General features: G+C 39.7%; 2 protein-coding genes across 2 annotated transcripts in view; one reads left to right on the plus strand and one right to left on the minus strand.

Moving 5' to 3' along the window:
- The window catches only part of LOC102404175 (olfactory receptor 491-like), a 160,490-nt gene that overhangs the window by 90,572 nt on the left and 57,431 nt on the right, over positions 1-12,487 (minus strand). The gene's annotated exons all lie outside the window — the stretch shown is intronic.
- LOC102403539 (olfactory receptor 491-like) lies at positions 5,056-5,988 on the plus strand. Its single transcript, XM_006052813.3, has one exon. It carries the CDS (start codon positions 5,056-5,058, stop codon positions 5,986-5,988), a length of 933 nt encoding a protein of 310 aa, XP_006052875.3.

Consider the following 12,487-nt stretch of genomic DNA (forward strand, 5'->3'; position numbering starts at 1 on the left):
AAGCAGCAACAGCCCTAGGGGATTCTATTAGAGCCTTTCTTTTCCTCCCAGCACACAAAAAAGACCCTATCACAGAATGTATGTAACTATGTTCCTAAATGGAGGAGAGCATTTCTTGTTAATATTGGCAGGTGGCCAGTGCACAACTGCTGTAAGAGTGAGTGGAAAATGTCTGCTTTCTAAAATTCTCTTTGAAATTCAGCAACAGCAAATCTGGCTCTAAAAGGTGAGTGCAGTTATCATAGATTTTATTTAAATAATTTAATTTTTTTGTTTGTTCAGTGAGAAATTAAAAATAAAAGAAACTCAACAACTTTGTTTTGTGACCCCTGAGGAAACTGTGGCCTTAGCAAGGTTTACACTACAGGGACTAGAGACACAGACATGGAGAATAGATGTGTGGACATAGAGGAGGGAAACTGAGGGTGGGGCGAATTGAGAGAGTAGCATTGAAACATATACACTACCATATGTAAAACAGATAGCTAGTAAGAAGTTGCTGTATAACACAGGTAGCTCAGATTGGTGCTCTATGATAACCTAGAGGAGTGAGATGGGGTAGGAAGTGGGAGGAAGGTTCAAGAGGGAGGGGTCGTATGTATATGTATGGCTGATTCATAAGGTTGTATGCAAGAAACCAACATAACAGTGTAAAGCAACGATCCTCTAATTAAAAAAAAAAAACAACTATTTTTAAGGGGAAAAAAAAAGATATGTACTGCAGAAAGGTCATTCCAAGCATGCAAAATAGACTTCCCAGGAGATCCCAGAGAAGTGTGGATGGTCTGTGGCAGCCAAGCTGCTGCTAAACTTGTGTAACTGTAGCTATGAAAAGGAAACCAGGAATAAACCACCCGATATTCAGGTAGCATGAGGCTCTTTGCCCTATGACCCCTAATCATCAACAAATATGACCCAATCATTGAAGGAAAGGATTGGGGAGAGTCAGAATCTGAAGCATGAATGAGATGACACAGAGCTCTAGAAGATCCCTAGGTAGTCAGTGGAGAGGAAGGGAAGGGCAAGAATCAGTTCTCATATTATGCATATGATTATTAATGACATGGTCCAGAACTAAGAAACCATCAGATCCTATACTTCCTGACTTCTTTTGGATTTGTGGAAAATCTCCTGATGTGTTGAAAGAAAACTTATATTATACTTCTCATAAAAATTTTAACTAATTGAAAATCTATCCACTATTTATTTTTACTTAATGAAAAACACTTAGCTCTCATGTATGACAAAACATCTTTAAATACTTTGCAGCTGTCATTTCTTTTAATGTCACAACAAAGATATTATATGGGGACAGTTATTCCCATTTTACAAAAAAAAAATACTGGGAGTCAGAGAGATTCAAGTGTCATGTACAAGTGAAAACAATTGGCCACTGGGAGGATCTGAACTTTCCATCTCCAGTCTCCTTGCTGCCGTCAGCACAGACTGAAGCCCACTGCGTGTGCAGTGAATGCAGGATCGGCCCCACTTAACTCCGCTTGAGTCAGAAGGCAAAGAGCACACATGCTGCTCGGTGCTTGGCTCAGTCCTCAACTGAGAGTATGTTCAGAAGCTGAGAGCAAAACAGGGAGGGCTCTGGAAAGTATGCCACAGGTGGAATGGGCAACGGATCTATGAATGTTAATTTTGGTAAAGGGAAGGCAGTGGAGGTGTGCTGGTTGTATTCAAGTATCATTGCTTTGGCACTGAAAGGAGATGGTTTGTGTCATTAAACTCTGAAAGGAGATGGTTTGTGCCATTAGACTCATAGAGAGCAATTGAGAAACCAAAAACAGATTTTTTTTTTAACCTAGAATTCATAGAATTAACACTCCTGGCAGTAACCTTGCCTGTCACTAGAGTAATTTAAGTGCACTTAAGGAAGATCAATCAAAAAGCTGGAACACATTCTTTAATGAGCTGTAGGTTCTCAGCTGTTGGTTCATAATATCTCACAATTCATTCTGTTGAAGCCCCACCATTGGAAACACTAAATGCTCATATTCTAAAGTGAGGAATTTTTAATAAATTAAGAATTGTGCAATGGCACCCCACTCCAGTACTCTTGCCTGGAAAATCCCATGGACGGAGGAGCCTAGTAGGCTGCAGTCCATGGGGTCACTAGAGTCGGACATGACTGAGCGACTTCACTTTCACTTTTCCCTTTTATGCATTGGAGAAGGAAATGGCAACCCACTCCAGTGTTCTTGCCTGGAGAAGCCCAGGGACAGGGCAGCCTGGTGGGATGCTGTCTATGGGGTCACACAGAGTTGGACACAACTGAGGTGACTTAGCAGCAGCAAGAATTGTGAAGATATTTGGTACTTATATTTATCATTTATGGTAAATGTTTCAAAACTTAACTAAATAATGCTGTTAGAAAACTGTCTTTCTATAAAAATTAGAAACTATAACACTGAATCACAGGGTTGGGTTAACATGACTCTTAAAAGCACAAAAGTAGATGTCGTGGGAGTTTGTAATTTTCTGGGTTCTGTCTCATCACAACAAAAATTTGAAGCAAGGGACCAGCTCTTGGATGGACCAGTATTGCAGCTCCGTGTTACAGCTCAGTTTTATTTAGAAAATAAAGGAAAATCCTTGAGGTGTGAGAGCATGCCAACCCAAAAGACGTGAAGAGAAAAGAGAGAGAGAGCGCGTGCGAGTGAGCGAGCAGTTCAGAGAGACCCCGGCCTTTTGGCTCCTCTTTTTATGTGTTTTTCCTCCTCCCCCTGGGCCTTCCCTATGTAAACTGGGCTAGCCAGGAGTGCTGTTTGTTCTACCTGAGGTCTTCACTTTGGTCCTCGGACCTTCCTTTGTTCTATTTTCACGAGCGTTTCCCTTCCTTGTCTTTTAGCCACCACCATTCTGGACTCCTTTTCCTATTCTAACTACCTAACATTAGCAAAGAAGTATATAGGGAGATACATTTCAAAAAGTAACTAAGGATAGAATATGAAGCTCCATAAATATTGTACAAAGGAATTGGGAAGTATATTCCACCTGGCATATGCATTATACAAGTCATGCATAAATTCTAGTAACAGGTTTTCTCCAGCACATATTAGTCCCAAACACTAGTTATTTGTGATACAGGAATAAACACCATTTCAAGGAGACTATGTATTAATTGGGAGGAATAAAATGTAAGCAAGCAAAAAACAAAACAAAATCCCATAATTTAGTACAAAGAAACACAATCTAAACATCTTCAAAGCATGAGGTCAACAAAAAGGAAATTTATCTAATTACACCTTAGATGTCAGAGTAGATTTTGTAGAGAATGAACTTGAAGAAGGAGCAGAAGTCACCCAAGGTAATGATAATGGAAAGTTGGGGGCCATCCAAGTTGGAAAACAAGGATTAAAGGCCAAATAAGACAGATGAACGGAGGAGACTGAATAGTTCAGAAAGGTTGGATTAGTGCAAGTGGTGGATGGAAACATCCTGAGAGAGAACCAGAGAGTCATATGCAGGTGATACATCAGAAAGCGTACACTGTGCTGTGCTAAGAAGAGTAGGTTCATCTTGGAGGCCAAAGAAATCATGAAAGACTTGAAAGGATCACTTTAGCATCACCATTTTACTTCAGCAAGAGATTACTTTGGCAGATGTACCGTGAATTATAATGGCACAAGAATGAAGACAAGGAGGCAAACAGATGAATAAAATAAAAGAGAAAAATGAACAGGGTCTCACCTACAGTAGGGAAACTAGCAGTGGAAATATAGGAATGGATAAATAAAATGAAGAGCTAAATTGTAGATAGTATCAATAGGATTTTATTAGATGTGGTACAATGCGAGGAAGAAGGCTAGGATCACTTTGAGAGGATAACAGGCCGGAAGGCCAGGGGTGTCCAAATGGAGGAAACAGGCTGCAAGTGTCAGACGTTTTTTCTCTCTCTCTTACGTGGCAGGAGGAAACATACTAGTGCTATATTTTTTCCCCATCTCTATACAAATTTAAAAAGAGGTTTATCTTAAAATTCTGTGTTGCCATAATGATACCTGGTTCCACATGAACTTGTCTCAAACTTTGAGCTAACCAATGCACTCTTCTCATGGAAATGTTTGTCTTAAGCTATGTTAATGTACTATGTATTTACCCTAGACTCTGTCTTCAAGTCGGTTCTGCCTAAAGGCTCAGAACCGACTTGGCAAAACAATATGTTATACATTGTTCTCCTAATCTATGTTAATGAAACTATATACTTGTATGGAAATCTACCTTTCTTCAAGATTCCTGTCAATCATTTATGGCCCTGGATGACCCACCTGGTGCCAGTGTTATCTCAAAGCATGTTGTGGGTGAGGGGCCTGGTGCCAGTCTCTGAGTTTTGAGACATTTCCATTCTCTAATTAGCAGACTGCTAGTAGCTATATAACATCTGGCTAAAGACTAGCAGAGGGGCATTCTTTATGACCCTTTCTGACGTCTGTGTCAGAAGCTTTCTCTATCTCTTTTATACTTTAATAAAACTTTATTATGCAAAAACTGAATGATCAAGCCTTGTCTCTGGTCCCAAATTGACTTCTTCTCCTCTGGAGCACAAGAATCCCAGCATCTTTCATGGTTCAGCAACAACCTTTCAACTTCCATGTTTCAGACATGAGCAATTGTGTGGATTGTGGATTCCACAAACACAGGGCAGGAGGAATGGTCTAATGAAAGGATGAGTTTGGTCTGGGGGAGGCTGAGTTTGAGGTATTTGTGGGATTTCTAACTGAAGACTTCCAAGATGACTGAAACTATAGACCTGATCTTGGGAAACAGATCTTTCTACAAATAAAGTTTGGAAAGGGGTTTTAGAATAAACATTAGATAAATAAAAGAATATAACTGAGTTCCCAGAGAGTGAGGTTGAATCATTCTTCTTTTGTGTAAAGGGACAAAGCAATCCTGTATAGCACCATATTTACAGCTAGGCAGAGGGAGAAATTATTATAAATAAGTGTAATGAATAACCAAAGAAAACCAAGAATGTGTAGAATGAAAACATTTTTTTTTAATCAATTTTAAAATTTCCCTCAACAGGAACAATTCCCAGAGGACATGAAGTTTGGAAACCACACCAGTGTGACAGAATTCATCCTTTTGGGGTTAACAGAGGATCCTACACTTTGTGTCATCTTTTTTGTGGTATTTCTAGGAATCTATGCTGTCACCTTAGTAGGCAATATCAGCATAATTATTCTAATAAGAACTTGTTCCCAGCTTCAGACCCCCATGTACCTTTTTCTAAGTCATTTGGCTTTTGTGGACAGTGGGTGTACCACATCCGTCACACCAATAATGCTTATAGGATTCCTGAAACAAGGAGTGACCATCACTGCTTCTGGCTGTGAAGCTCAGCTGTGTTTTGTGGTCATGTTTGGGTCAGCTGAGTGCTTCCTGCTGGCTGCCATGGCCTATGACCGCTATGTGGCCATCTGCTTGCCCCTTTTCTACTCCACCCACATGTCCCCCAGAGTCTGTGCTCTCTTAATTGGGGTATCTTACCTAGGTGGATGTGTCAATGCTTGGACATTTACTAGTTGTTTATTGACTCTGTCTTTCTGTGGACCAAATCACACAAATGACTTTTTCTGTGATTTCTCCCCTCTGTTGAAACTTTCCTGCTCAGATGTCTCCATCATTGAAATTATCCCTTCCATCTCATCTGGATCTATCCTTGCATTCACAGTGTCCGTCATAGCTCTCTCTTACATCTGCATCCTCAACACCATCCTGAAGATGCGCTCCACTGAAGGGAGACACAAGGCCTTCTCCACCTGCACCTCTCACCTCACTGCAGTCACTCTCTACTATGGAACGATTACCTTCATTTATGTGATGCCCAAATCCACCTACTCAACTGACCAGAACAAAGTGCTGTCTGTATTCTACACAGTGGTGATCCCCATGTTGAACCCCCTCATCTACAGTCTGAGGAACAGAGATGTAAAGGAGGCCCTGAGAAAGGTAAGTGTCAGAATATATTCTTAGGATTTCTTCTTAACATTTCTGATGACCTATAAATTTTTGTTTACCAATATCACACTTAGGACCCACTAAATACTGCTTTACTGGGTGCTTAAATTGAAATCATAATATTTCTTATTCTCAGTTGTATATACTTATAAACCAGATGGTAGGCATCTTGGAATTAGTAATAATGATAGCAATTATTTTCACTATTATGTATTAACACCTTTAGATGCCTAGGACTTTATTTAGCAAACAATAATCTCTACTTATAATATGCCAGGCCCTATTCTAGCACAATGATATATTAGCTGGCTTATTTCGCATAAAAACCATATAGTCGTAGTTCTATTATTTCTATTTGACAAATAAATTATCTGATACACAGAGAGGTTAAGTAGATGCCCAGAATGATGCAGCTAGAAAGTTGTGCAATCAGTTTCTGAATCCAGAAAATCTGAGTTCAAACCACTATGTTTCTTTATTTAATTCTTACAGAAATCTCGTGATGCTGATTACTAACAATTTACCTCAATTTTACAGATGAAACTGCTGAGTCTCAGAGATATTCAATAGCTTGTCTTGGGAGATATGGACTCAAGTCTCTGATTCACTTGGAATCAAGTCCTCTGATTCTATGCATTTCTTCAGCATTGTTACTAGAGGATTTGACTAGGACAAGCAAGCCTATAGCTGTTCTTTTAAATCAGTCTTCTGAACAAACTCTACTACCAAGTTAGTCTAGATTGTGAGGACTCCAAAAACAAGGATGAGATTGGAAACCTGATTGGTTCATATCTATAGAAAGTAAGGTCTGGACACCACAATTACATGATTTGACTGGAAGTCTAACCATATTTAGCTCAGATGGTAGAGAATCTGCCTGCAATGAAGGAGACCTGGATTCAGTCCCTGTGATAGGAAGATCCTCTGGAGAATGGAATTCAACCCACTCCAGTATTCTTGCCTGGAGAATCACATGGACAGAGGAGCCTGGCAGCCTACCATCCATGGACTTGTAAAGAGCTGGACATGATGGAGCGACTAACACTTTCTTCTAATGATATTTAAGGACATGTTACAAATACTCCCATTCGGCATAATGTAGCTTTCCTTAGCTGTAGAAATTTAAAAGGGTATCTTAAATCTAAGCATTGCAATTAATATGCTAACAGCATTCATGGTTCCATAACATAGATATATAAAAAATTAATACCCATTAATTAAACTAGAAGTGTTGCCAAGATTGTGAGACTGGAAGGGTAAAGAGTTTTTTTTCTGGAGTTCAGGAGCTCCCAACTCAATGTAAATACTGTGACAACTTTTTAGACCATCTGAAAGCAAGACAGATTATAAAAGTCCTTCACTCAGTATAATGGGGTGAAACAAGTAAGGATTGGGAAACATAGAAAGAAGCAAATGGGATATTATTTATAATACATTGCTAAGTTAATTCTGCTAAGTATTGAGGCTTTTGAACTGTGGTATTGGAGAAGACTCTTGAGAGTCCCTTGGACAGCAAGGAGATCAAACCAGTAAATCCTAAAAGAAATCAGTCCTGAATATTCATTGGAAGGACTCACGCTGAAGCTGGAGTTCCAATATTTTGGCCACATAATGCAAAGAACTGACTCATTGGAAAAGACCCTGATGCTGGGAAAGATTGAAGGCAGGAGGAGAAGGAGACAACAGAGGATGAGATGGTTGGATGGCATCACTGACTCAATGGACATGAGTTTGAGCAAGCTCCAGGAGTTGGTCATGGACAGGGAAGCCTGGTGTGCTGCAGTCCATGGGGTTGCAAAGAGTCAGACACGACTGAGAGGCTGAAGTTAAAATGTAGAGTATTTATCATAAAATTGCAAAATTAAGTGGAAACATACAAAGGCTAAATGAAACAAGGATAAATTAAGCATGTGCAATGGCCAAATAATGGATAAAGAAAACTTTCCCTAACCACAACACTCTTGACACCAACTTTGTGGTCTTTTCCTCCCATACCAACCAACTGGAATACTGGTATGTTCTAAATATCCAGACATCAACCTGATGCTTTATTCTTTCATTCAATTGTGACACTACCTGCCTGGAGGTAGGGCCAGACTCCACAGGCTTAAGGCTCAGTTCCACAGCTCTGCCCTCCCCTTCTGATACCAACTGCAAGTAATGGGTCCCCAAGGTACCCACACTTTTGTCCAACTTGGCTACAAAGTCAAGGATTGCCACAGGCCTCTTCCAGGTATGAGAGTTTGCTAGAATGACTCAACAAAATTCTCTGAAGCATCTGTTTACATTTACCAGTTTAACATAAAAGATATTATAAAGGATAAATTAACAGTCAGATGGAGAGACACACCACACCAGGTCTGGAAGGGTCTCCAGGGCAAGAGTTTCTATCACCAGGAAGCTGAAATGTATAACTTGGAGTGTAGAAGAAAATGGCAATCCACTCCAGTATTCTTGCCTGGAGAATCCAATGGATGGAGGAGCCTGGTAGGCTACAGTCCATGGGGTCGCAAAGAGTCGGACACGACTGAGCGACTTCACTTACTTTCACTTACTTACTTAACCCTTCTAGCACATGAATCTGTTGACCAAATTGTAAACTCTCCACCACATAGTTTAGGATCTTTATGGAGGCCATGTAAAAAGTCTCCAACCTCTCCAGCCTCACTGCAGAAACACATGTGAACATAAAGTTCCAAGCTTCTAATCATGGTTTGATCTTTTTGGTGACCAGTCCTCATCCAGAAGCTGTACAGAATCCCACCAAAGTTCTTCTCATTCAAACAAAGACACTCCTATCACCTAGGAGGTTCCATTGGATTCAGGAGCCCTGTGTCAGGAACCAGGTTTAAAGAACAAATATTTGAACAAAAGATGCTTCTAGCACCCCTGTCATCCAGGAAATTACAAGGGTGTAGAGCCCTGTGTTAGGAAACAGGGGTAGAGACCACAGGTATTTCTATTATGTCATATTCCACCCCCTGCTATATGGCTATAGAACCCTCACATAGGGTTCCATAAATGACCATAAAAGAATGAAGTTACTGGCATATTATTAGAATTCCATTGGGTCATTAATAACTATTCAGTTCATCATCATAACATATGAAAAGGTCCCCCAAGGTTAGGCTATTCAGATTTGCAGGCTTCCATTTGATCTTGTCAGGTTCTAAACACAGGAATACATGACTGCACTCTTTCAGGCATCTGTTTTAATTGAGCTAGAAGTCAAAATTATCACTTGCTTTCAGTCTCTTTAGAGGCTTTAGTAGAATACTGAATTGTTGATAAATAGTAGTTGCAATTGTCCTGTAAAAATCCCAAGTGCATACTGACTCCCATGACTTCTGGAGCTTTAATTATGTGAACTCTCAAGTCCTGAATACAAGACTAGCTTCCCTCTGGGCATTTTGGACCCATAATTCAGAGGTCAGTGTGTTCATAGGTCTTTTGTATTTTACCTGAGTTATCATGTGAGCATTGCTAATTGGGAATTATGTGACAAACAATTTTCAGATCTGTTAATATTTATAGATATCTCTTGTCATATTTATTATGGTAATTCTAGGGAAAAGTTAAAGAGGCGGCCTCAAACATTGATAATTCCCTGCCACAGTGACCTCCAACTACAAGAGGAACATTTAATCTAGGCTTTTTGGTTATTTTACATGTATATATGGGATAGTCAGGTTTCCCTGGTAGCTCAGCTGTAAAGAATCTGCCTGCAATGCAGGAGACATCAGTTCAATTCTCGGGTGGGAAGATCTCCTGGAGAAGGAATAGGCTACCCACTCCAGTATTCTTGCCTGGAGAATCCTCATGGACAGAAGCCTGGTGGGTTACAGTCCATGGGGTCACAAAGAATCAGACACGACTAAGCGACAAAGCACAGCACAGCATATGGGATAGTCATTCATTCATTTATTTCAAAAACACCAGTTGAGCTCTTATTATACTCTAGAAACTGAGTAAGCACTGAAGATATTTTGATAAACTGAACAGAGATATAATGTGGAACGGAGCAGAGTTCTCATGTAGTTTAGATTTTAGTGGCAGAGACACTAGGGAATAAATAAACATTATAAATGTAGAACACATTAGTGGATGGAAGAGACAAATCAATTGGGTTGATATGACTTATAAAAGGTAACTGCTGGTATGGGTGGTGAATCCTTAGTGAGTATGACAGGGAAGGCCACCTGGAGGAGGTAGCAGTTAAGTAGAATGCTGAAAGACAAGAAAGACACATTGACATGGATACTGGAGAGAAAGTTGCAGACAGAAAACAGCACGTGCAAAGATTCTGAGAAGCTCAAGAAATAAAGAGGCCATGGCAAACCAGGAGGAGAGAGATACACAGAAAGGATCGATCATGCGGTGCTCCATTAGCCATGGAAAAATGCTTGAATTCCACTATAAAAGGAATGGAAAGCCATTAAATGTTTTTTAAATAGTTCCAATGTGAATGTTTTTTAAAGATCATTCTTGTTGTTAATCGTAAGAGAGAGAAGGGGGAACAGGAGGCAGTGAAGTTATTAGTTAAGATCTGAGATGCTGCTGCATTGTACTGGGGTGGCTGCAGTTTTGCTGGAGAGGAATTCACCTATTCAACATAGTTTCTGCGAAGAACAACACTGCATAAGCAGAAAGTGAAAGTCGCTCAGCCGTGTCTGACTCTTTGTGACCCCATGGTTTATCCAGTCCATGGAATTCTCCAGGCCAGAATACTACAGTGGGTAACCTTTCCCTTTTCCAGGGGATCTTCCCAACCCCTGGATTGGACCCAGGTCTCCTGCATTGCAGTCAAATTCTTTACCAGCTGAGCCACAAGGGAAGCCCTCTTTACCTAAACTATATGTTTCTGCCTGCAATGCAGGAGACCTCAGTTTGATTCCTGAGTTGGAAATATCCTCTAGAGTAGGGATAGGCTATCCACTCCAATATTCTTAGGCTTCTGTAGTGGATCAGCTGGTATAGAATCTGCCTGCAATGCAGGAGACCTGGGTTCAATCTCTGGGTTGAGAAGATCCCCTAGAGAAGGAAAAGGCTACCCACTCCAGTATTCTGGCCTGGAGAATTCCATGTAGTATAGTCCATGAGGTAGCAAAGAGTTGAACACCACTGAGCAATTCTCACTTTCACTTAGGTAAAGAATCAAAAAGGACTTGCTGATGTGTTAGTGTAAGAGGTTAAAATTAAAAGGAGTTTAGAACTCTGGAGTTTGAGGGTTTAGATTATTTGGTGAATGTGAATGGTATATCATTTATGAGCTGAAGAAAAGTAATATGTAGGTTATTTATGACTGCATGACAAGTCACTCAAAGCCATTTTATTGTATTATATTGTGAGTCACTTCACCTGTCCCACATGCATTAATAAGAGTCACTAGGTGATATTCAAGTGGCATCTGGTCACGTCTCAAGAGTCCAAGTAGCTTCACTCAGATGCTTGGTATCTTGGCGGGATGGCTTAAAAGCCTCTCATTCTCCACAACTCTTAGAATCTCTCTCTATCGTCTTACCAGCAGAATCGCTGAATTTCTCACATGGTGTCTTAGGACTCTAGCAAGTGTCCCAAGAGAATAAAAAGGAAGGTGTGGTGTTTCCTATGACCCAACCTCAGGACCCCCGATGTTATTTACACTGTCATCTATTTGTAAACAAATCATTAAAGCTAGTTTAGATTCTAGAAATGAGGTGTGTGGGGTGTTTCTAAAGGATGTAGGATTTCTTTATCAGGTGATGAAACTGTTCTAAAACTAACCATTGTGATCATTGCATATATCTGTGAATATTCACTTGTATTCTTTAAATCGGTTATTTGTTGGTATGTGAGTTATATCTCAAGAAAATTGTTTTTTAAAAACTTAGATGGCTTTCAGTGTGTCAAATTATAACTCATTCAATTAGATAAAGCCCTAAAGCCCATGCTCTGCAACAAGAGAAGCCACCATAATGAAGAGGGGCCCCTGCTTGCCACAACTAGAGAAAGCCCATGCACAGCAACAAAGACCCAGCAGAGCAAAAACAAATACAGAAATTATATTTTTAAAATAAATAAGCTCTACAGCATGGAAAATACAGTCAAGATCTTATAACTTCAAATGAACATATAATCTATGAAAATATTGAATCACTATGCTGTCCTAAAACTAATACAACATTATAAATCAACCATACTTTAATAAAAAAAATAATAAAGTTAAAAGTAAAATCTTTAAAGGAAATAAGACATCCAAATGACCAACAGTAACAGGAAACATGCTGTTGGCTAATTATCAAGGTGATGCGAATCAAAACCACAATGAGATATTATCTCACACCTCTTAGAATGGCTATCAACAAGAGACAGCAGCTGTTGGCGAGAATATGCAGATAAGGAAATCTTTGTAGACTGCTAGTTGAAATGCACAGTGGTATAAAAAAAATTTTTAATTAGAACTATGCATGATTCAGCAATTCCACTTTGGGGTATATATGAAAAAGGAAATGAAAAGAGGAGTTTGAAGAGACAT

The sequence above is a fragment of the Bubalus bubalis genome, chromosome 16 (assembly GCF_019923935.1).
Source record: "Bubalus bubalis isolate 160015118507 breed Murrah chromosome 16, NDDB_SH_1, whole genome shotgun sequence".
NCBI classification, from domain to species: domain Eukaryota; kingdom Metazoa; phylum Chordata; class Mammalia; order Artiodactyla; family Bovidae; genus Bubalus; species Bubalus bubalis.